The sequence below is a fragment of the Mastigoproctus giganteus genome, chromosome 3 (assembly GCF_048544385.1).
Source record: "Mastigoproctus giganteus isolate SK-2022 chromosome 3, ASM4854438v1, whole genome shotgun sequence".
In the NCBI taxonomy this organism is placed as follows: domain Eukaryota; kingdom Metazoa; phylum Arthropoda; class Arachnida; order Uropygi; family Thelyphonidae; genus Mastigoproctus; species Mastigoproctus giganteus.
Window position 1 is genome coordinate 121,395,892 of NC_143577.1, and position 26,293 is coordinate 121,422,184.

Below are 26,293 nucleotides of genomic sequence, written 5' to 3' on the forward strand. Positions count from 1 at the left end.
ACCCCGTTCCCACAGGGAATATTGTTTACTTCAGGAAAATACTTATCAGCCGATTACAGTGCTCAGGAGATTTCATGACATTTCTGTTAAGAAACTGAACATTGTACAGTTTTAGAGTGCTTTAATTTGGATCGTGTGTATAAATTTAAATTTGGAGCGGAAATAAGAAACCGTTCCCTGCATTCTTACCTCGCTGCAACTTTAACCACCGGACCAGTTCTTAAACATGACAACCGCAGTAACTCCCGGCATATGTGATCTCTGCATAATTCCGCAGATGAAACCCTACTTTGCAGTAAGTCAAAGCATAGAATATGCCGGTTATGCTCAGGATACTCGAGCCTCTCGCGCTTATCGCTCAACAAGAGGAAAGGGTTCTTGGGAAAATGCTGCTTAAACAGTAAACAGACAGGAGCTGCAAGAACCTCCAATCAGAAGCCCGATTCCCCCCGGCAGGAAGAAAGAAATGCGCCGACCGAAGAATGCAACACATCGGAAGAAGTGGCTACGCTGACCCCTCACCCCACCGCTGATGCACACCACAGTGGCTCGGGAAACAATGGAAGAAGTAATAATTTAGAAAATAATAAAGAAGACGAGAAAGATCACGAAAATTATGGCCATGAAGGAACAAGTGACTGTCTAAAAGATGTTAATGGGAAATACACCAGCAGAGAACTCGATTCTGACATTTTAAACGTCCTTGGTTGTGATACATGTCCCGAGGACTGTCTTCATGCAAATCCCCCTGTCAGACCGCAGGCAAACCCACCTAAGGCCTTGGCTAATCAGTCAAACACCGCCTTTTTCAGTGGCACTAAACAAATGCTCAAAAGCGTAACAGATGAAGTATTTGGGGAATTTCTTAAACCTATTGCAATCCAGGCCGAAGAATACATGCATAATCTAGAAGAAAAATTTCCTCGAATTTTCGAGTGCTTGTCCACCCTTTTCATTATCAACCAAGAACTCCGCGCACAGAACGAAGAAATAAAACAGGAAATTTGCTCGATAAGAGGCCAGATCACTGACCTGAAAAGCTGTATGATGCTGTGGGGTAAGCCAAATTACCAAACAATACCGCGAGTGCCTCAAACCTTGAAGCCTGAACGCGAAGAGCATGGCGCTATACTCCATAGAAGCGGACAGGATGCCCAAGCTCATGCCCCCTTCTCGGTTATTAATGCTGAACCATTAGTGGGACATAGACCAAAAGATGCCATATTAAATATCCCTCCCGTCACTCCCTACCGGCGAAACAGAGAAACTAGAGGACTAATCGAGCAACCACCGGTGATAGATAATCATGAGCAACAGCCCCTGTTAGAATATATGCAACAAGGATCTAAGACCCCTACCTGAGCCCCCCCCCCATCTCCCTTACCACAAGATCTATCTTGCTCTTACTCTCCGGCCATGTGTGAGGCTAATAGAGTGTGCCCTGAAAAGTATCCCAGGCTGACATATGCGGAAATAACATCAAACGGGAATACAAGGAAAACCTTATCCCAGAAGACTTATGAGAGAGGGCAGGATCAGAGTTTGGCGAAGGCTACCAACCGAAGAGCAACTTCCATAACAAATGTACGCAATAGCGAGATCCGGAATAATAACTGTTATCCCTCTACACAATCTCCGAACTACAATTTTAATGTAGATACAGTGCATACAAACCTCCCTACAGATGGCCAATTGGCAAGGAGGTTCAATATTACAGCCGTCAGAACCCGAGAGAAAGTCTTTGTTACTAGGCTTGCCCCGAACACCCAGGCGAATGACATAAAGGCCATGTTTGCTCAAGGATTCGGAGTCCACACAGAAGTAAGACAGCTGAAAACAAGGCATCCTTCTTATGCGTCATTTTTGCTCACATGCTCCCCTGATGACCTAAATCTAATCCTTGTAGACAACAACTGGCCAGTGGGTGCACTAGTTAAACGATATCGAGAAAAGAACACCGCATATGTGCAAAGAACCAGTAGTACGCATCAATCTACATAGCCACTAAAGCAACGGAATGCCCCTTCTGGAGAATGCCAGACCATTTGCTTTTTTATTCAGAACGTTAGAAGTGTTGTTAACAAACTGCACACATTGCAGACTTGCCTACTCCTTGAAGAATATGACTTTATGTGTATAGTGGAGACTTGGCTAAATTATAACAGGCAACTGGATCTGCTGGTACAATCCTCCAGTTACAGATTTATTGGGAACAACAGAATAGGTAAGCGGGGTGGAGGAGTTGCAATCCTTTATCAAAAGTTTACATCCTATAAGAATTAAACAAAGTCAGTCTGAAAACTTTGAAGCCATATCCGCGTCTTTCACGAGGAAGGCTCAAGAAATCCAAGTCTGCCTTATCTATCTTCCGCCGGAACACAGTGCTGACACCAGGACCAAGCTTCTTGTGTGGATTTCAGAGAATCTGGGCACAGATATTCCCATGATTGTAACTGGCGACTTTAATATGCCTAGCCCAAGACACGATCAAGCTAAAGAATAGAATAAAATCTCCATGGTTACCTGTTGTGTATCTTTTTATTAATAAAATAAAATAAAATAAAAATAAAATACCTTGATGCAACCCTCCAGACCTTAGGACTGACCCTACTTGATACGCTTCCGACTAGGGGAGAGCAGCATTTGGATTTATTATATCATAATCTGATAAACATCAAACATGTCACCCCTCAAACTAAATTCCAGTCAGATCACAACCCAATATGTTGTGAAATTCCCCTATCCAATAGTGCAGGTGAGCAACGCATCGATGAGCAAATTCGTCAAACCAAGAAGATATACTCTCTTAAGTTCATTAGACCTGAGATTATTTTAAAACATCTCAAGACCTACAACTGGAATGCTCTATACAATAAACCGGTGGAAGAAGCTGCCAACTTCATAGAGAAAGAGCTCCTATTTATTGCTGACCTGGGTGCCTCAAAAGAGGTAAGCGTCACGGACAAAACTAAACCGTGGTTCAACGAAAATTTAAAACAGGCGTTTGTGGCCAAGCAAAAGGCTTATAGGAAATGGAAAAAATCAGGATTGAATGAAGACTTCACGGACTACAAGAATAAAAGAGCCATTTTCTTGAAAAAGAAACGACATTCACGCTACGAAGAGGTTATTAGAAAGCTTCGACATTCGAAAAGAATCATGAGCAAAAAGGCCGCTAAATTTGAAATGGATGAAACCACATTCGGACACTGTGCTAAGGAGTGCTTTGAAAGGATGCCAGTTGAAGGTAAAGCAAAAAATGTCCAAGGATATCAGCTGGAGAATATGGCACAACATATTTTAGTGAGAGGAGGCGTTTGTGAGAATGCTTTATCCACAGTCACGATTTCTAGAGAAGATCTCATCAATGCCATCAATTCCTTGCCTACCAAATCTACGATTGGTCCCGACAGGTTTCCTATCTTTATTTTAAAAATATGCAGTGCCTATATTGTTGATGTGCTGTTGCACATTTTCCAAAACATCTTGAGAGATGGAATCCTCCCCGAGAGATGGAATCACTACTTTGTGCGACCGGTGCCAAAAAAGAAGAATCCTAAGGCTTCTTCAGACTTTCGGCCTATATCCATCAGTTGTTCTCTTTTAAAGCTTTTTGAGAAAGCCATCCTTCCTGCTTTAACCCAACAGTGTTTCGCGCATAGGCCACCCCACCTCCATACCGTAGTACCGCGACGATCCACTACTACTAATCTGTTGGAGACTCTCTTCAGAATGCAGCACGCATTAAATGAAAAAGCCCAAATTGACATCATATTCCTTGACATAAAGGCAGCTTTCGATAATGTGTCACTACCTGCACTTGAAAACATATTGAAAGTATATTTCCGCATTGAGGGCAAACTATTGCAGATCATCAAGACCATTTTGAAGCCAAGGCACCTCATTGTACAACACCAAGAATTCCGTGCAGAATGCACCCTCACTTGGGGCATCCCTCAGGGAGGAGTTTTATCAGCTTTGCTGTTTGCTGCCGCCCTAGAGCCTTTTCTGGCGCGAAATCAGAATTTTATTTCCTACGCCGATGATATTAAGTATTTTGTTGTTTCTAACGAAGGATCTCAGGTGTCCGACGTCAATTTCAATGCCAACGCTAAGCTGTATGAACTGGAGACATACCTACGCAAAATCGGTTTGAGGCTAAACTCAGACAAGTCAGCACAACTGACAATAACTAACAAGAAGATAAAAAATGAAATCAAATTATCTATTAATGGAGCACAGGTTAAGAAAGTCAACTCATACACCGACCTAGGAGTGACGTGGGACGAGGGCCTTACCTTCCAAAGGCACTTTCAGAACACGAGAACAAAAACTCTCGCTGCCATATGGGCTGTAAGACAGGAAATAACTGGGATTCGAAACCAGCAGCTACTGACCCAATATATCCAAAGATGTATCGTTCCTGTATCCTTATATGCTTCGACAATTTGGTCCTCTGCTCCAAATACTTACATCAGGAAATTTCTCAGCCTGGAATACTGGTTGCTCCGGTGGTTAAATAGGATCGCCGGGAAGCCCTTCACAATTTCGAAATCCATACTGTACGCAAACTTGAATACAGCTCCGTGGATTCAGATGATCACAATACGAAACATCTGCACTCTAGCACAACTTCTCACTGGGAGTTTAGATGCCCCTCAAATTGAAAATCTTGTAGTTAGGCCCCGCCCTGGAGCCCGCCTCCACAACCCTCATAGTCTCCGAAGCGCTCTCCACCACACGGACGGATTAAAGCGGATGTTTCCTGCCAATACTCTGGAGCTGCTTAGAGACCTCAAAGTAGACCCGGACAGGTACTGCCACGAGAAAACTTACAGGAAGCTCATTGCAGCGGATCTGTATACGAAACTACAGATATGATGAAGAACGTAATTGAAGAGAGACTTCAAGTGCCCTCGAACTGATAAAAATCTTAAATGAACGATATATTATATTCCAAAAGATTCTTATAGGACTGAGGGTATTCCTTTTGTTCAGAGAATAAAAAATGAGGACCAATTCATAGTGTAAATGACGATGTCATTTTTCTATGTATGTACATTGTTTTGTAATTTTTCTATGTACATATATTGTTTTGTAATTTTTCTGTGAATGCATGATGTCTGTATGTAATTCTTCCTCTATGTGTATATATCTTATGTATTTCCTGATATTTAATCCTATGTTACACTCTAATAAGTGATGTATGTATGCGCCACCCTCCTAGGAAATTTCTGTACAGGGGTGTTTGTTAAATAAACTGATAATAATAATAATAATAATAATAATAATAATAATCAAAATGTGATTTAAAAACAAAGTTGGTTTTATTTACAGATATTTTCAACTTAGTTGTCTCAACATTAGTTGAGGCATATGATGCAAGAAAGAAAGCTTATGCAGCATCAGCCAAAAAAAAAATCTTCTACTTCACCCCTCCGTTCGTTCGAAATACCTGTCCAGCTGAGCCTTAAATTTATTTAGGCTATCAACTTCCACAACAAGGGATGGAAGTCTGTTCCACCAACCAACTACCCGCTGGCTAAAGGCAAATTTCCGCACATCTATCCTACATCTGTCTTTCCTCAATTTGAATTTATGCCCTCTCAGGTGATTATTCTGAGCAATCCCATCAGCATTGAGTATGCTCAAACCATTCAAGGCTTTATAAACCTCAATCAGATCACCTCGCCGGTGCCTAGTTTCAGACACTGTAATTTGCAAACTTTAAGCCTTTCTTCGTAAGAGCAACCGTTTGTTCCATTCACTAATCTTGTTGCCCTTCTCTGTACTCGTTCCAGCATCTCTACATCCTTATTGAAATGTGGTCTCCAGACCAGTATGCAGTACTCAAGGTGTGGCTTGGTCATTGCCTTATACAAGGGAGACACCATGAGCTACTCTTGCAGCCCGTCTGCACTGCTCAGAGAACTTCATATCTGCCTGCACAATTACCCCCAGGTCCTTTTCATTCTGTACCACTGTCAGTGTAGTACCACAGAGTTGATACATTGCTCTGGGTTAGGTTACACACTTATGGTTAGGTTACACACTTATTCCAGAAAAATGAGCAGTCCCTTGGCTTTCAGGTTTATTTCTCTGACTACTGTACCTTGTAAAGTTATTCTTCAGGTAAATACCTAACAATCTTCGTGCAAATTTTCAGAGAAGTTCATAAATTTCTCAGGATGCGTCAGTTTCAATGACAAAGCAGTATTTCTTTTATAACCATAATTTAATATAAGATTGCATATTGTTGAAAATAATGTAATAAAAAAGTTAGTTTTTCTGTTGTAATGCCGATGATTTTTTTTTTTTTTTTTTTTTTTGCATGCAGGAACTGTTCAGCTAACAGAGTTAAAGATAAAGCCCGAAGCATTGGTATGTTATTCTTTTTTTTTCTCTTTGCTTTCAGACTAGTATTATTATTCTTTTTTCTTTTTTAAATAATTACTTTCAGGAGTACTGTATTACCATAAATCATATGCTAATTTTACTTAATGTGCTGGCCGCATCAGTATGCCCGTGACTCCATGACTCTAAAAGTATTAACTCAAAATACTTTCAAATGTCATAACATAATAAATAAGCGCCTATGAGACAAAACACATTATGGCCACCTACCTAATATGATGTTGGTCTTCCACGTGCAAATTCAAAATTCAAATTATTATATTATGGCCACCCATAATTTCTTACATATGCCCGTATATGTCTTATGTCTGTAAATTGCATGTGTTTTCTGGTCGATTTGCCTGTTTTGCTGGATGAAAAAACCCCAGTTTCTGGGGAACGTCCTCCGCGTGCAGCCAAAACAGCTAGTACCTGGCGAGACATGGATGCTACAAGATTTCTAAATGTGTCTTGTGGTATCTGGGACCAACACATAACCAGCAGATCCTTTAACTCATGTAAGGTCCGTGGTTGATACGCGGCAGATCGGAGTTGCTGTTCCAATACAAACCACATCTGCTCGATGGGATTGATGTCTGAGGAATTTGGAGGCCAGGGCAATACCTGAAGGTAGACTCATGTTCGCGGAACATGAGTCTACTACATGTTCCGCGAACGAATCTCGAACAATCCGGTTGGTGTGGCATGGCAAATTATCCTGCTGAAAGATGGCACCACCAGAGGAGAAGACCTTTGCCATGAAAGGGTGTACCTGGTCAGCAACGATGTTTAGGTAACTAACTATTATATTTAGGCCACCCGAATTATTCAATTCATCTGCCGTGCTGTATCTTATGTCTGTTAATTGCGTGTGTTCTATGGTCGATTTGTCTGTTTGCTCGACGAAAAACCCCAGTTTCTGGGGGAGGGGGGGGGAAACCTTGCTATCTACGCCTGAGACCGATTAACTCAGCAAAGGAGTGAAAAAATCCCATTAAAGTTCCTCACGTCATCGACGGGATTCGAACCCAGGCTTTTTCCACCAGTTGTGGGGAGGACGGTGGCGATACCAATGTGCTACCCGCACAGACTATGATGTTTAGGTAAAGTGTATTTAAGGTCGGACAGCACCAGGGGTTTCCCCCATCTCCGCGTAGTTTACATTGTGGTGTGGTGTGATACAGTTCACCGTAAAGGCCAGAGATTTAAAAGTGTGTGGATCTTATATATGGTGTCATGTACCGTTATTCTTCTGGCCATTTAGTCACCAGACTTGTACTGAGCCCCGACGTTGCCCGCACTTCGTCCCGTGGATGCAGACCAGGTACCTAATAGTTTGTATTTATTCTGGCAGGTCCTGCCACCTAATTTCCTGAGATTTCAGTGGATACGACCTTAAAAAAAATAAAATAAATAAATCTATATATACATATAATGATTATTTAATAATTGATCGATTGCGTGGGGAGAGCGCTTGAAGTCTATGAGGCCAAAATGTGAGCGAAAAGTAATTTGGACAAAATTAGATTTTGACATGTGGGGCGTACGCTAGCGTGAAGACAGAGAGGAGAGGAAGACTGAAGGCTGGAGAGGAGAAAGACAGGGTCAATAGGGAAGACGACCCCAATCAGATGTCAGTGGGGCATGCCCATGCCCCACCGGAGAGAAAAAGAGGGCTGGCGAGGAGGGGGACAGAAGACCGTAACTTCCCCCCTCCCCACCAGGGAAGCTAAAGTGGGTTAGGAAAGGGAGCTGGCACAGATTGCCAATAAGGCTCGGTAGACCCTTTGGGCCGCAGTCGCCGTCGGAAATCCGGATATTACTGTGACTAAAATCACACAGCTTTGCACAGCCTGGGCTACATGTGCCCACCTCACCACAGCTCTGAGGAATTTTATGTTATTGCCCGGGCAAAGACACAACCTTCGCCACAAGATACCTCCAACTGGCTGCTGACACCCTTCCCAATGTTTAAATTATAGTCAGTGCAGACGTCAACTGCCGCTCACCAATGTGGCATAGTCACACGCCAGACAGACATGGCACCAGAAACGGAACTATATTGGAAGAGTTCCTTGTAAATTCAACGTTGACAGTGTTAAACCAACCAAACAATTTGCCAACATTCAGTAATATACTGTGGGAGGCCACCATAGATGCCTTCTTGGCTTCCAGGAAAATCGCTAATAATACTACCGACTGGTCCGTCCAAGAGGCCTGGACAACGTCCGATCATCGGTCATTACGTTTCAACTCAACAGATCACTGACTAGGGTACCTGCAGCTAGACAAACCACTCACAGATACTCCATTTCCAAGGCAAACTGGCACTCTTCCAAAGTACCTTAAAAGCCAGCATACAACAAAGACAGAGGGAGCTTGATCGCCTCGAAGATCCAGATCACCTCCAAAGCAACGCACACAAGCGACATCGCTATTAAAAAGAAAAATCCAACCCCTGGGGCTGTGCCCTGGTGGAACTTAGAACTGCAACGACTTCAGAAAGAAGCACAAACCAGAAGAAAGGCCTTTCAGTGGGCCAGGCGCTCCTGGCCGACGGCGGAGGTCGAAGTTCTCCGACAACGCTCCAAAGAAGCAAGGAACATTTACACAGTCCAAATCACAAGCTGTAAACAGCAATCTTGGGAGCGCCTGGTCTCCATTACGGGAAACGAGAACCCCTGGGAAATCGTCTACAAACTGACCATGAACAACTTCCCCGAGGGGAAGTTATTGCCGCCACCATATTGACCCAAGGAGGCATGTCCACAACCGGGGGGGGGGGGCAGACCATTTCCAATATCCTTGACACAGTCTTCCACCCGGCTATACAACCGGAGACGACAGAGCAGATCCAACTCTGCTTAGAAAATGAAAGCTATCAAACAGCAACGACAGAACCTCACTTCACCGTGGAGGAGATCAACAGTGCTGCCACCCTCATTAGGGCAAATAAATGCCCTGGACCGTCCGTTTTGGAGCCCGAAATCATCAAAAAGACAGTACAGTGTGCCCTGAACCTGTTGCTCAACCTCTTCAACCTTTCTCTTCACTGTGGCCCCTTCCCCACTTCGTTGAAGAAAGCAAACGTCAAACTAATCCTGAAAAATCCGACCAAACCACTACACTTCCCAGACTCGTACAGACCGATTGTACTTCTCACAGTTGCAAGTAAACTACTCGAACGCCTCCTCTATGGATGAATACAGCAATATTCTGACTGGCCTGGCCTCATCCAACCAATTTGGCTTCAGGCGGGGTCGCTCAGCCGTGGACGCCTTAACACACCTACAAGAACAAGTAAGAAGATGCACCAAGACGTATTTCTTCGTGATTGCCGTGGACTTTGCTGGGGCGTTCGAGTCACTTTGGTGGCTGAGTATCTTGGCAAGGCTTCAGGTCACTGGGATCCCAGGCAACCTCTACAGCGTCATCAAGAGCTACCTCACAAACAGATCCATCAGGATTGTTGCTCCCTATGGGACCCTCCCCAAGAATACATTTCGCGGCTGTCCACAGGGTTCGATCCTTGGACCACCACTGTGGAACGTAGTAATGGACTCCTTCCTAGCCATAATAGACCTTGATGAGGTAAAATCACAGTCCTTTGCTGACGACCTCTTACTAACAGTGTCAGCGGACTGAAGAGCACAACTGGAGACATTGGCAAACTGGGCTCTGTCCACCCTTCAGGAATGAGCAAAGCAAAATCACCTTAGAATATCCCCTGCAAAGACAAACTCCATTCTGCTCAAAGGGTGCCTCAACCTCAGGTGGCCTTGACAAATCAAGATTGACCAGAAAACAATTCAATTCTCAAAGCAGCTATAGTACCTAGGCATGATTCTAGATTTATCATTTCAGGACCACCTGAAATACTTGCGCACAAAAGCCAGACGGTACACTGCATTGGTTGCCAGAGTCACTCGCAGAGACTGGGGCCTAGATAGACAGGTGCTACGTCTTTTTTATAAAACCATCTTCACCCCAATAGTCACATATGCATCTGGCGCATGGTATCACAAAGCCACAACTATTGTCAATAAACGAATCATTGACTCGATTCAACGATCAATCATTCTGACAATGAGCGCACAGTGAGCACGCATACCCTGCAGGTCCTTGCTGGTGTCCTTCCACTGGACTTAGTGATCATTCAACGGGGCGTCACGCACCACCTGGACAAGGGTATCCCACAGACATGTTTGGGATTCACCACCGACATCATCAATAGCAAACCTATGGGAAAAATAGCCACATGCCCACCTACTCAGGCGTGGCTGGATAGATGGGCCACTTCGCAAAAAGGCGAAATCACCAGAAAGTTTCTGCCCAACATTGGTCGGGTTTTTTCGAACTTCCCACCCTGGTTTTCTCTGGGCCTACAAGTAACATACCTACTGACAGGACATGGAGCTATGAATGCAAAGCTATCCCTAATCGGAATACAGAAAGATCCCACCTGCACCTACGGGGGGGGGGGCTGGAGAGCTGGCAGCACCTCATGCACGATTGCCAGCTCTATGACGACCTCCGCAGTGCATTCATCACCAAAATACAGTATCTACCGTACGGCCAGGAGCACCACATCTTGGACACAAGGGAAGAATATCAGGCTTTCTCCAGGTATGCACTGGCCCTGTTCACAAGACGGCGAGCTCTTATCGCAGCGAACCGCAACAAACCACTGTCACAATAAGGAAATGAACAAACCTCGAAGGCATTCGTCCCGCAGAAGACGCCTGGAACCCAATGGCCTCCGATAATCAAAGCATTGAACCCTGAAGTGGACCTAAAGTCTAATCAATGAGAAATGATTCTATAAACAACATTGACACAAACACCACATGGATGGGAAATGACACAAGAAAGACCCCACAAACGCCGACAAGTAAACCCGGACCTTTTGACTGTAAAGACTGCAGAACGGATGCAAACCACCCCATGAACGATCACGCTTCGGTCCGATCTCGTTCTTGAACAGCGTTAGCACATTTATTGGAAAACCAAGGTTTAGATAAAGGACGAGATTTTAAAGTGGAGTGTGGGATAAAGGATTCCATTCCTGCAAGAATAAAAATTATTATTTTAGGGTTAACCGTAATTAAATACATTAACCCGTATTTGTGTCTGTAAATTGCGTATGTTCTATGGTTGATTTGCCTGTTTTGCTGGACGAAAAAACCCCAGTTACTGGGGAGAAAAACCTTGCTATCTACGCCTGAGACCAACTAACTCAGCCACGGAGTGAAAAAAGCCCATTAAAGTTCCTCGCGTCATCGACGGGATTCGAACCCAGGCCTTTTCCACCGGGTGTGGGGAGGACGGTGACGATACCACTGTGCTACCCGCGCAGACACTCCTGCAAGAATAATTTCACTGACACGATCTGAGCAAACGTTGACATCAGAAGTTTTGAAACAGTAATCCGACCAAGAAAAAGAAGAAAAGAAGTCGCGCATGTCATCCCATTTTGCATTCTTGTAATGCCAAACAACACGAGTTTGGGAACAGCCATGAGATAAAGGTTCCATTGGAGAAGAGACAATCACCAAGTTGTGATCTGAAGTGCCTAAAGGACCTCTCACTTCGACCGTGTACTTAGAAGGGTTGTTTGTGAGAAAAAGATCAAGCGTATTGTTATGATCTAAAAGGGTCTGAAATTAAAGTGTTTTATCAAACTTTCTTCGCCGTTCAAGGTTTTTACCTAGAACGTATTCCCATGCTTTTATTGCAGCTTGTACCTACAAGAATTTAGAACCTGTGGCCGACTTAGCAGAAAGGGACTCACAAAACTGAATTTTTGTAGTTCCTAAAGTTCCCGCTTGAGGGCATAATTAAAATATTCAGAAAACTCTGTCTATGCTTATAGACAAATAAATTAGGCCACAAAGTTTACCCAACACAGGACAAAAGCAAGTATGTCTTTTGCTGAAACATTCCCAAGTAGAGCCAGCACAACAGCCAGGCCTAGATGTTATGATTAGTCAATATATAAATACATAGTCAGAGCTGACAATAAATATTTTATATTTTAAAATTGAGAAAAATTTATATAATTTTTATATAATTATATAATAACACCATATAATTCAACACAATTATTAACTTGATCTTACAAAGTTTAAAATCATCCAATTCAGCGAGTAAATGCTGTTTAAACGCCGTGACAATACATCTAAGGCAGTATTGTGGACCCACAAAAGTCAATCTCTTCTAAAACACTTTATCAGAAAATCTTTGCAGAGCTTCAATGTGTTCGGCATTCTCAACAATAACAAAAGCATTGTCTTCATTGACACTAGGGAAGGAACTAAATAAATCAGCCCTTTCTTCATGATAGGCTGGACAATAAAACAGCACGTGCCACCAATCTTCTCTATCTGCACAGAAGCAGAAAGGACTGGCCAACAGTCCAAAGACGAAAAGTTTTTCATTTAGGGACCCATGACCAGTTATAATGAAGGAGGTAGTCATCGAAAGATAGAACCATGCCATCCTCTTCTTGTCTTGTGCATTTCCAATAAATTTCTTTGTAGTTTTTCCAGGCTCACTTTCCAGCCATCTGGCCTGCCAAATCTCGCTGAACTTTGCCCAAAGATATAACTTTTCTTTCTTCAGATCCATATCAGGATTACTCTCGATGTCCATAATTTTGGTCGATACTCCTTTCTTGAGATGATGGACATACCTTTTTTTTTTTTTTTTTGTATGTTATATATAAATCTATTGGAATCATCCCCGAGATTACTTGTAGCGCATTCGTTCAGGTAGTGCGACAGCAACGATGTGTGGCTAATAGCATCGCTCGTAGCAAGGACAGCAGCTTGGCTCTAATTTTAACAAGGGTAACCCTCGAAAACCACACTCTGGCAGCATAGGACATAAAGCACAGTGTAAAGTGTGATGAGGGTCAAACGGCACTAGGAATTTCTCCCATTTACGCGAGTATTCGCTGTATCGAGGGACAGTACTCTGTCAAGACCAGAGATTTAAAAGTGTGTGGATCATGTGTTGTGTAGTATGTTGTGCCCATTGTTCTTCTGGCCTATTGGCCGTCGGGCCCCTGATGGGACCCGATGTAGTCCGTACTATGCCAACGAGGAGGCTGGCCAGGTGTACCTTGTAATTTATTATACTCTGGCAGATCCCGCCGCCTAATTTCCTGGGATTTCAGCGCTCGATCCTAAAAAAAAAAAAAAAAAAAAAAAACGATAATCGCGGTGGTATTATTGCAAGTTCGCTATAAAGAGACAGTATGTGGGGTTTGTTCGCTGAAATTACCATGGGGTTGTAGGCTAAGATGACTAGTTCTAGAAGCCTAATGGGGGCGGGCAATAATTTTGGTGTTAATTTAAATTTGGATGTGTGGGGCTTTCGCAGTGTATAGTCAAGAGAAGGGTAGGGACTGAAGGCTGGGGGAAGAAAGAAAAGTAAGGGGTCGATAGGGTAGATGGCCCCTGCAGTCAGTAGGGCATATAGCCTTATAGTATAAAGGCAGGGTTTTTGGCATTAAACCCCAATCAGGTCTTGTCAGTCTTATTACATTCGCCGTAAAACGCTTAATTTTATCTGCCATTTTTTTTCAAATGTGGTAAATATGATAGCCTGTCGTCAATGGTTATTCCCAAGTATTTATTTTCTTCTACATACGGAATCTGAATGTTGTTTATTTTAACAGTTGGAGGTCGACGGTAGTCCAAGTGGTGGTGGTTAAAAATCATGAATTTTTTCTTTGTTTCAGATATTTTTGTTTATTTTCTCTTGCCCAAGTCTGCAGGTCATTCATACTTTCTTTCCCTTTTGTTCCAATATTAATCTGGATCTTCCTGAAATGCAGATGGCCAGGTCATCTGCATATGCAAGCTTAAGAATTTGGATTTTCCTTAATCATCCACTGGTCTAGAACAGCATTCCAAGGGACAGGCTCAAGCCCAGGTGGTGAGAGACAATCTTGATCTGTCTTTCGCTGAAGTAGGAGCTTAACTCCTGTAATAGAAATCTATTACATTTTGCAAGCCTAACGGACCTGAGGGCGCTCTCCCACCAGAATGAGTCAAAGGCGCCCTCAAAGTCAACAAATATAGCCATTTCGTATTTAGCAGTAGATGTCTTGCAATGATTGACAAAGAATTTAATAACGTCTTCAGCAGAAGAACCCTTTTTGAAACCGTATTGTTGAGGTGAAATCATATTATTTTCCATCAGGATATTCATTATCCTTGGTGCCAACAATCTTTCATATAACTTGCCTAAATTACTGAGGAGTGAAATCGATCGATAAGCCCTCAGATCCGATTTAGGTTTCCCAGGCTTATGAAGAATTTTGAGTATAGCTATCTCCAGAAACCTGGAAAGATGTCTGTCAACAAAAATTTGTTAAATAAATTCAGAAGAACTTGTTGGTACCATAGGTGAAATTACAAGGTCAAGGTGTCAACAAGGTTTGTTTTAATTGCGGTCTCCGGGGTTTCCCCTATATGTCGCTGTAACATCTGAAAATGTGAAGGCCAGCAAGTGTATGTATGTAGGTGTGTAAGTATGTGTCTTGTTATGTTGAGTGATGAGTGCCGGCACTGGCGACTTTGCAGCCAGGAGGCAGGGGACACCAGGTAACTCTCAACCTTGGCCACGAGGAGGCGTGCCAGAGTCCTCTTTCTAGCTTAGACTCTTACTGGGGCTATCAGGCAAGCCTGGGAGCCCCAAGGGAAAGGAAGTAGGGTTAAGAATTGAAGTATGGGGATTGGAAGGGATGGGGAGGTTGGATAGAAGATAAGGGGAAGAGATAGACCTCCCATGAAATAGAAGAGAGAAGTTTACAATAGTGTATAGAGTGAAAAAAATAATAAAAAAAAGTAAAATAAAATATAACAAAAAAAATAAAAATGAAATAAAATAAAATAAATAAAATATAATAAAAAATATATATACAAAAAATAAAATATAACAAAAAAAGAAAAAAAGAAAATATAACAAAAAAAATAAAATAAATAAAATATAATAAAAAAAGAAAAAAAGAAAATAGAATAAAAATATATATATATATATATATATTATTTTATCTTTCTATTGTGGTTTATTGTGTTTATTTTCTTAATTACGGGTGTTTTCTACTCATAGGTATTATGGTTAATACATTACTGGTCTTTAAGCTAGCCTAAACTCGGTTATCTTAAATGCCCAGGGCCTATTCATTTATTATTTTTCAACTTGTTACGTATTGCTAAAGAAATTGTCATATTAATTATAGATGAAAAACTGTAGCAATACTACTTTATGACAAAATGATAAAATATTAAACATTTTTATACATTTATTGTATTACATCTTTATACATATTTGTATTACATCACATGGTCGTCAATCCCCTACTTCATCGGGGGCTTTGAGCGGATTGACGGTCCATTCGATGTAATGCATTACTTACTTACCCGTTTCTGTTTGTATCTATCACAGCTTTGCTATTTTGTCCGATACTGAATTCTAAGTTTCTTTTAAATTCCCATTTTTGTCCCTTTCCCATTGCTATTAGTTAAATAGGTATTATTTATTATAAATTTATTATGAACCGAAATAATATCCCATAATTTCTACAGCAACTGTGATAGAATACACAAAGCCCAACGGGTGAGTTTTTTAAAAAATTACAATAACTTTACTTACTTGATGTGTATAAGTGGAGGTCGTAGTGTCGAATCAGGAAAGTTTCCCATCCTACTTGATGTGTTTCGGTGGAGGTCGTCGAGTCGAAAAAGGAATGTTTCGCACCCTTAACAAACAAGTTAAGGGTGCGAAACATTCCTTTTTCGACTCGACGACCTCCACCGAAACACATCAAGTAGGATGGGAAACTTTCCTGATTCGACACTACGACCTCCACTTATACACATCAAGTAAGTAAAGTTATTGTAATTTTTTAAAAAACTCACCCGTTGGGCTTTGTGTATTCTATCACAGTTGCTGTAGAAATTATGGGATATTATTTCGGTTCATAATAAATTTATAATAAATAATACCTATTTAACTAATAGCAATGGGAAAGGGACAAAAATGGGAATTTAAAAGAAACTTAGAATTCAGTATCGGACAAAACAGCAAAGCTGTGATAGATACAAACAGAAACGGGTAAGTAAGTAATGCATTACATCGAATGGACCGTCAATCCGCTCAAAGCCCCCGATGAAGTAGGGGATTGACGACCATGTGATGTAATACAAATATGTATAAAGATGTAATACAATAAATGTATAAAAATGTTTAATATTTTATCATTTTGTCATAAAGTAGTATTGCTACAGTTTTTCATCTATAATTAATATGACAATTTCTTTAGCAATACGTAACAAGTTGAAAAATAATAAATGAATAGGCCCTGGGCATTTAAGATAACCGAGTTTAGGCTAGCTTAAAGACCAGTAATGTATTAACCATAATACCTATGAGTAGAAAACACCCGTAATTAAGAAAATAAACACAATAAACCACAATAGAAAGATAAAATAATAATATGTACTCTGTTCGTACCCGGGCATTGCTAAAACAGCTACCGGGACAACAGAAAAATCTAGAAATAATTTAAGGAAAACCACTATAAAAGTATATTAAAAGTAAAATACAACATAAATTATCATATTACTAAAGAATAATATATATATATATATATATATATACAAAAAAATTAAAATATAACAAAAAATAAAAAATAAAAATAAATAAATAAAATATAATAAAAAAATAAATAAAATATAATAAAAAAAATAAAAAATAATAAAAATAATAATAAATAAATAAATAAATAAAATAAAATAAATAAAATAACTAAATAAAAAAAGTACCTATATACAATGTTTACTATTAGCTAAGTGAGTATGATCATCACTCCTGGGAGACTTAATCAGAAAACCAAAACTATAAATAACACTTCATTACATTAATTAACACCATTTCAAAAGTATTACTATTAGGCCACAGCAACCAGACACACTTGCCCAGTCATTGTACAGGACTCAACCACTTTGCCTCAACTTTTTTTTTCTCCTTCTCTCTCTCTCTCTTTCTCCCTCTCTTTTTTCTGATGCTATGATTATTTGATCTGACACTACCAGATTTCAGCATTAAACTCAGAAATCAAATGGCAAGGCGCTATCCATGTACAAACATAGGTAGCACCCTGTCAGCGTTTTACAATTCAATATCATATTTACAACATGCATAGCCAACTTTTCCTCTGTACTAAAGACTATCACGATTAATATCGTGATAGTCTTTACAAGTCACATTTTGACAGAAACCACACTCGGCTCAAGAACCACAAACACAACCAACAGACAACCTCTCTGTTAATTCTACTAAATCCAATTTTATATTTATAGCAAATAATCTACAAAACACAACATCATTACCATCGTGGAAGCAATAGTTTTCTTTTCTTAAGTAAATATGTTAACCAACATATTTACTTAAGAAAAGAAAACTAAGGACTTATTTACAGAAAACATATTTAATAGACAAAAAAGCATAATAGTTCTTGTCTTTGAACACAAACTCTGGATTACTTGGCATCACTCTTTACAGATCAACTCCAATTAATCTCTTCAAACGTGCAAACAATTTATCTGCAAAATTACAAAAAGTTAGGAAATTTTCTTGATCATTGACAAAACATGGTAGGTCATCTTCATTGTACACTTCTGTAAGAAGCCGTAGATTATTTCTTAAGTCTGTATAGAGATAGTAGTTAAAATTTAAATGCTCCATGGTCTCAGCAGCACTACACTTACATAATGGAGAGGCAGCCAACCCCAAAGTGAACAATTTGGGGTTCAAGCTGCCATGCCATGTTAGAAGAAAAGATACATTCGGACCTGTGAAAAACCAGGCCAAACGTTGCTTGGTATATTCTAATATGTTAGGAAGGTAACTAAAAGTAACTCTACCAACTTCTGCCCAAGTTAATTGCCAACTATTAACAAACTCTCTTCTAATTCTACAATTATCATCCTCAGTTGGTATGTCTAAATTAATTCAATAGTTGCTCACCCTTGCAGGCAGAGCTTTCCGACGATAATATTATAAGTAGTGGTACATAACTTCATATTCAATAGAAAGTTTTCCACTCAATACTTGGAGTGCCATTGTCGACACTGTTCTGCAATTTCTTGTGATTACAAGAAGAAAGAAACGTTGTGCTTGAGTCAAATACTTCAAGACTAAACAGTTATTAACACAATAACCCCATGCACCTGCAGCATACAAATTATTGGTATAAAAATACACTCGTAGTATAACTTTAAAGTTGCGGGTTTAATTCCCCAGACATTTTCAGTTATTTTGATGATTTTACCATTTAAGACTTTTATTTTGTTCAGCACATTTTTTGCGTGGGCTACAAAACTATATCTATCGTCCATCGTTATTCCAAGATATTTATACGTTCTTACAATTTTAATGGATTGATTATTAATTTTTACATTGGGGGGGGGGGGTCTATTCAGCTTCAAATAACCTTTCAAAAGGATTTGTTTAGTTTTGTCAATAGAAATCTGTAGTTTGTGCACACTACACCAACCATCAAGGTCTCCCAAGATTTCGTTCGCACATTCTTCAAGTTCCCTACGAGACTCTCCAAAAACCAATACGGTCAAGTTTTCTGCATATGCCGCCTTCAAAATTTTGTCGCGCTGTACCCCGAGCCACCCATCAAGAACCACATTCCAACAGACCAGTCCTAGGACTGATCCCTGAGGGCAATCCCGAGTAACAGCATGAGTAAGGGAACAGACACCAGAATACACCACTCGGCTACGACCATGGAAATAATCAGAGACTAGACGATAAAGGGGAGCAGACACCTCGGCCTCCTGGAATCTCTCCAGGACACTTTGCCACCATAAGGTGTGAAAGGCCCCTTTGAAGTCCACAAAGAGGCCGAGGACATACTTGGAATCCGCATTTGAGACCGAATCTATTACAAACTTTATAGCATCAACAGTTGAACAGCCTTTTCTTAAGCCAAACTGAGTGTTTACTTGTAAATGTTTAGTCTTATAATATTTCATAAATCTAGTTACAAAAACCTTTTCTAAAACCTTGCCTAGCACTGGTAGTAATGCAATAGGACAATAGGGGAAAGGAACACTGAGGGATTTGTTAGGATTTTTAACCAGAATTTTAAGATTGGCTTGCTTCCAGGGAGTTAGAAAATGCCCATCAGCCAAACAGGAATTAAGAAGATTAACAATTAGTTGTGGTGTGATTGTCCAGATTCTTTTTAATATTGCAACTTCAAGTAAATCTAAGCCTGGACATTTGTTATCCTTCAAAGAATCAATAGCTGTGCCAATTTCAAGATTAGTGAACGGGTCCTCATCCAGAATACATCAAGTGCTCCATCCTTAAATTTGTTTGTTCCGTACTTTCTGGTACATAAATGTCTTGGCAAATAATGTCATCCAATATTGCATTCATCGACTCTGTCCAAGAAAGAGTCTCTTGCCCATCAGCCAAGATAGACGAAACGATCTCACCAGGGTGCAATTTCTCCGCTACAATTTTGTAAGCAAGTCCCCACAGTTCATCCTTTAGTGACGATTTAACTAGTTGTTCCAAAGCATTCTTCTTTTCTCTATAAATTTGAATAAAATAGGTCCGTCTGGCCAGCTTGTAAAGGTCACCCAGATGGTCCACCTCAACCCTTGCCCTATTATTTCTCTTGGCACGCTGGTAGTTACGCCGAGCAGTTTTCAATTCATTCTCAGATTTGTGAGATCCTGAGACCACCAGTGCACATGATTCTGTTTTCTCCTTTTCTTTGTGAGAGAGGCATCACTGACCAACCTTATTAGGTCATTTACGGCTTCAACCTGCTCCATTCCGGACAGTTGCCCAATTCTGTTGATGTTATCAGCCATGGCTTCTACGCACAGCCTGTTCTCAAAAGTTTCCCAGTTTGCACCCTGAGTCCTGTACCTTGGAAAATCGTATGAGTTCCGTCTTGCCGTACAGCCTGAATCTATAACAACTTCAAACGTTATAGGGTTATGGTCACTCTGACGATGCAGTTCTAACTTGCCAATTTCTTATGTTTTGTCCAAATGTAGAGTTGGACACCGTGATATCTATAAAGGATTGACCAGATGCTGAAACAAAAGTAGGGGGTGCCCTACAGTGTTCCAAAGATGTAAGTTCTTAGTTAGGATTAACTCCTCTAATAACTCGCCTTTTTTATCTGTAAAGTGACTGTTCCATAATGTAGATGCAGCATTTGCATCCATGCACATAATAACTCTTCTACCCGCCAATCTGTGGAGAATATCCTCTACGTAATTTAGGTAGGGCTCGATCTGTTGATGTTGTTGTGAGCATTCAAAATACAATGAAACAAAATAAACCTGCCCAAACATACCCTCCAGATAGGCACAGGCAGAATGTGTGGAGCACAAGCTTGTTATCTTTGTGACAATTATGCCTGGATAAACTATAACCAGGGCTGCCCAAACCCTGGCCACAGCGTTCCTGCCACTTCCAGTAGTTTCAGTATTAGATTGTACAATTTTTGATGATAATGGTAATCCCTTTACAACTCCTTTATATGAATACACTTCCTGAACGGCTAAGATTTGGATATCGTGGTCAGAGATTATTTTAGTTAATTCATTAGAGACCGCGATCGACCTTTGACAGTTCAATTGTAAAACTTTAATTGATTCGCTAGTGTTATGATTTATATTGCGATTAAATGTAATTAGTACGAAACTTGGTCACTTCTTGCGCGCGTGTATACTCAGGACAGCCGTTGTCACCGTAGGAATGATCTGCTTTATTCTTGCGCATGTTACAGTTGGGACAAGTTGCAGGAGAAGCCTTGTAAGGACAAGACTCAATCTGGTGCCCCTGACTGCCACAGTGCCCACAAGTATATTGAGGTTGATGGCAATAACGTGCAGAGTGCCCGTAACCGAGGAATTTAAAGCATCGTGATGCTATAATAAAATCCTTTACTCCATGTGATGCCAATTCAATATATACACGATTACCAGTATTTAATAGAATTTTTCTAATGTTGGCAGGGGTTTCAATAACCCAGTGAAAGTTATTCTTAATTTTAAATCTAACCTTGACACATTTTTTGAATTCGTCACCAGTTATATTGTAATTGGCAAGATTCTTATCGTATAAATCCTGAAGAAGATCATTATCAGTGATCTCTTTATTAACGTCATATATAATGAGTGGGATTCAATTTCTTAGGAAGATCCACATTTAAATTGCGATCCTTAAACTTACTACACTTCTTTAGTTTCTCAAGATCATTATTAGAGGCAGCCTCAATTACAATACCTCTATCTCTAACCTTTCTTTTTGATTTTATCTTAATTCTCTTCAATTCTGATTTAAACTCCTTTGTCACCATTTGTTTTATCCCGTCACTTGTTTTGAGTTCACTTTTGTCATCAGCATGCACTAATACCGCGTGTCTGGTTTGTGTCCCAGAGGGGATCGCACTCACATTAACCTGTTTGCCTACACCATGAGCAGCTACACCAGCATAGCTAGCTGCTGAAATTTGAGCAGGCAATGTTTTACATGCAATTTCAGTTTTTAGCTTTCCGTTCTCAATGGTTAGTTCAAGTAATATGCGTTCCATGCAATTCCATACCTTATCAACCTCGGCAATCATGGAAGGGGTAGGTAACCTTAGTCCCATTCTTAAGAAAGTCAAATAAACTATTCTTCAGAGCAAAAACGTAATCAAGAACAGCAGAGTCATCTAAATGGACTGTCACTTTATTCTGGCCATTATCAGTTACTTTTGCCCTTTCTTGGACCAGTGCAAGGGGGAAAATATTGCCCTAAAATATCAACAATATTGATAGATGGGTCCTGGAAATCCCCAGTCAAGCCTCCGCCAGTTCCGGGGAAACAGTCAAATCCCCTGGCATGGAAGATGAACAATTTTCGTCAGACATAGTTACTAAAGTTATTGAGATGTACAATAATTATACATAGGTTAGACAACTCTTAAAACATCTTCAATAGACAATAATACAGCTCATTCCAATTATATAACATTTAAGGCATTTATGCTATAATTATTATATTTATGACGCCATCAGTTAGATCACAACAATATTGTATCCAATTGTTATTTGAGTTTCGAGTTAGTAATAAAGTGGCTTACTGCATCAAGGCTGATGTCACCAATCAGAGACAGGCGGGGTGGTCACGTGATCAACGATGGCAAACAAAGGCCTTTGTTTACTACCACGGGGAAGAAACAATAGCTGCCTCCATAGGTACATACGTAATTATAGGACACAAAATTTACAGCTACGCAAAAACTAGTTTGTAGTGAGCCAATCATCTAAATAATAACATGAATCACTATTGCTATTCAAGAATAGCAATTCACGGCACCACTCAAGTTTTAAAATAAGCAATATCAAGGTGATCCACAACAGAAAATTGCAATGTTAACAACAGCCAAACGTATATGGCATTTCAGTGCTGTGTTCTGTTGAAAGCAACGACGCACAGCCCGAAATTAAAATTACTCATATTTTCGAAATGCCTTAGAAGTTGGGCACAAATAAACCATCAACAGACTCAACAACACCTAAAGAACTTGATGCGCACAATCTTAATCCAAAGAGAAGACTTTGAACCACTTTGAAGACAAAATATCAGAGCACCAAATTCATGCAACTGACCAGTACTTGGTCAGCGCTACCGTGTCGGTGAAATTACATTTCCATTTTCCATTTATTTGTACACACAATTATTTACAAAACTTACAAAGAAGATATATATACAATTTTATATACATTTGCATTATCATTATAGATATATATAATACTATATTATATATGAACACGTGTGTGTGTTTTACCTGTATCAAGGGTGGCTCCTAGGCCTTAGCCCATCTCCACCTTGCACGTCTGTTTGTGCAGAAACTCTGCAAAGCTTTTTATCGCTTGTGTATGTCCACGTTGCCACCAGGGAGCAGCCGCTGCCCGCCCCCAGGCACAAGCAGCCAAGCCTGGGTCTACTATCACCTTTAGTGCCTTGTGCACAAATCCCGCACCCACCGGAGATAGTGTAATATTAGTGGGTGCCAGCAATCCCATCCCCAGGTTGCCCAAACCTAGAAACAAGCAAAAAAAAAACTAGTGGAAAAATATCCAAGCCTCTACAAGCCAATTTGAAAGACTCCAATAAACTTAGCGAAGTAAATATTTACATTTGTACAAGATAATAGAATTTTAACTCTGAATTCTAGCAATACAATTAAATTTACATATCTTACAACAAGTCATTCTATTTATATTTAATGGGATACAAACAGATATTAACTTCTCAGATTTATATTCGATTTTGGATTTGAGTTCTTAGTTCAAGTCTTTTCTTAAAGACCGATTCTGCAAAGGTCAGGAAAGTCTCAAAGTTTGTTTTGTTCTCAACTAGTATTTTTACATTGTCCTCAGCTAGACCTGGAACCTGATTAAGCAGCAATAGTCGATGGTCTGTACATTGCTGACAAAATAGTAAAACATGGATCCAGTCCTCCATTTGACCACAGGTGCAAAAAGGATCCGGCTCCAAACCTCTGTCGAAAAGTTTGGCCCTCAAAGATCCATGGCCTGTTAATAAATAGGTTGTAAACATGCTTGGTGCAAACTATGAAACAGAAGGTTGAGTAGAAGCAAACTCAACATTTTCTTTCAATATACTTCTTTGTGACTTCACCATGCACAGACTCATTCCATCTACTTTGCCAAATTCTAACCACTTCACTCCATAATCATAATCTTTTCCGTTCTGTCTTCGAGTTATTAACTGGGTCTGTTGTAATTCCCATAATAGATACTTGTAGTCCTTTCTTATGTTTATAAATCATGCCACGGTATAAGATAAATAAATTTAAAGACAGTTCCTCTCCAAGGATTTGGAGGGCATTGTTTGATCATTGTTTGAGGGGCATTATTTAGTGCCAGAAGCACTGTTCTTTGAATTGATAGTAGTTTATTTTTGATGTTCACCTTAACGATGTTCTGATGCCAAATACCTGCTCCGTACGAAATTATAGGCAGAAATATTGCTTTATAATATAGTTTCATGGTCTTTTTATTTAAACCCCAGTCTCTTTTGGAGATTCTTATGACCGAAGCAGTAAAATTTCTAATGTTTTCCTTCACTTTGGTGACGTGAGGGAGAAAGGTTAATTTATCATCGAGGATTATGCCAAGATATTTGTTTTGAGGAACATAAGGTATCTGTGAACCATTCAGTTGAATTCTTGGTGGTCTTCCATAATTAAAGTGGTTTTTAAATATCATGAAATTTGTTTTACTCGGAGATATCTTGAGCTTGTTGATTTCAGCCCATGCCACCAAATCATCTAAGATGGGTTGAATTTTGTACTCTAATGCCTTACGTGATCTTCCTTCTATAGCAATAACGAGGTCATTGGCGTAGGCCACCTTTAGAGAATCCTTGTGTGTTCTCGTGAGCCACTGATCTAATATGGCATTCCAGAGGAGAGCCCCAACACCGACCCCTGGGGGGCATCCTCTCGAAACCTGGGCATTGTAAGACATGCTTTGCCTTGATCATGATGTATCTCTCATTAAAGTATGATCTCAGTACCCTGTACACATAATTATCACATTTAGCCAATCTTAAAGACCTGAGGACACTCTCCCACCAGAGGGAGTCGAAAGCACCCTCAAAGTCCACAAAAATTGCCAAAACATATTTAGAAGATGAATTCTGGATAAAGTTAGTCAACGTAAGAATAGCATCGTCAGTGAACCTCCCTTTTTTGAAGCCAAACTGACAGCTTGAGCATAATTGGTTTTCCTCAAATTTCTCTTGTAGTCTGGGAGCCAGAAGATGTTCGAATAACTTTCCCAGATTAGCAAGTAAGGAAATTGGCTTGTAAGCACGGGGATCGGATGTGCTTTTTCCTGTCTTGTGAAGAATCTTGAGCAATGCCAATTTCCACTGATTTGGGAAGTATCCTTCCAGGAGGCATTTTTTCAAGAGATTTAGCAGTACTTTTGGGTATAAGTTGAAAAACTTGACGATAACAAGAGTCTCCACAAGGTCAATTCCGGGGCATTTCTTGTTGTTTAGTCTAGCTATGGCAGAACCCAGCTCCAACAGGTTAAAATACTCAGTATCAGTTGAACCCGTATACATACTATTTTCAAGACATATCTGAACTTGCTCTAATGTATCCAACTCTGGAATATCTTTAGGGAACAGACTTGACACTATATACATGTACCGTAGAGCTCCAGTCCTCAGATTCTGCTCCGTTTATGCTTACTGTATTGTACACTTCTCCACAGATTAATTTGTTTCTGGAGATTTTGTAAACTAATCCCCACGGTTGTGAATTCCCAACCTGTTTGACAAATCCTTGCCAACAATCTATTTTAGCATTAGCTATTTCCTTGTGGTATCTCCTTCGAAGATCTCTATAAGAATCCTTGTATGCTTGAACATCCTGTTGAGACAGATGTCTGTGTTTTTGATATTCCTTCCTTGCGTTCTGAACTTGTGATCTTAAATTTGCAAGATCTGGGTTCCACCAATTGATAGGAGTTGTCTTGTTGTGTTTTTTCTTCGCTGCATAATCCGTGGCCAGATACAACTGGGTTTGAACATATTCAACAATCTCCTCAGCCATTAATATATTAAGGGATTCGATCATTTCTGTCGTAAAGACAGCAGAGAGAAAATCTTTAAATTTGTTCCATTTAATACTGTTAATGGAAAATCTCCTAAGATCAGTAAGATGAAGGTCATCGACTCGCTGCCCAGGAAGAAGACCATAAACTATGGCACGGTGGTCACTGGTGATTAACTCTGGGACAGCATCCCAATGAGAGATACA

The 26,293-nt window shown here is 40.2% G+C and overlaps 1 protein-coding gene across 1 annotated transcript in view; it reads left to right on the forward strand.

Moving 5' to 3' along the window:
* LOC150088255 (intermembrane lipid transfer protein VPS13A-like) overlaps window positions 1-26,293 on the forward strand; it is a 3,009,916-nt gene that overhangs the window by 66,283 nt on the left and 2,917,340 nt on the right. The window contains exon 3 of the mRNA XM_090370087.1: window positions 6,338-6,381. Coding sequence (XP_090226213.1) covers window positions 6,338-6,381 — 44 coding nt within the window. The remainder of the gene's footprint in view (window positions 1-6,337; window positions 6,382-26,293) is intronic.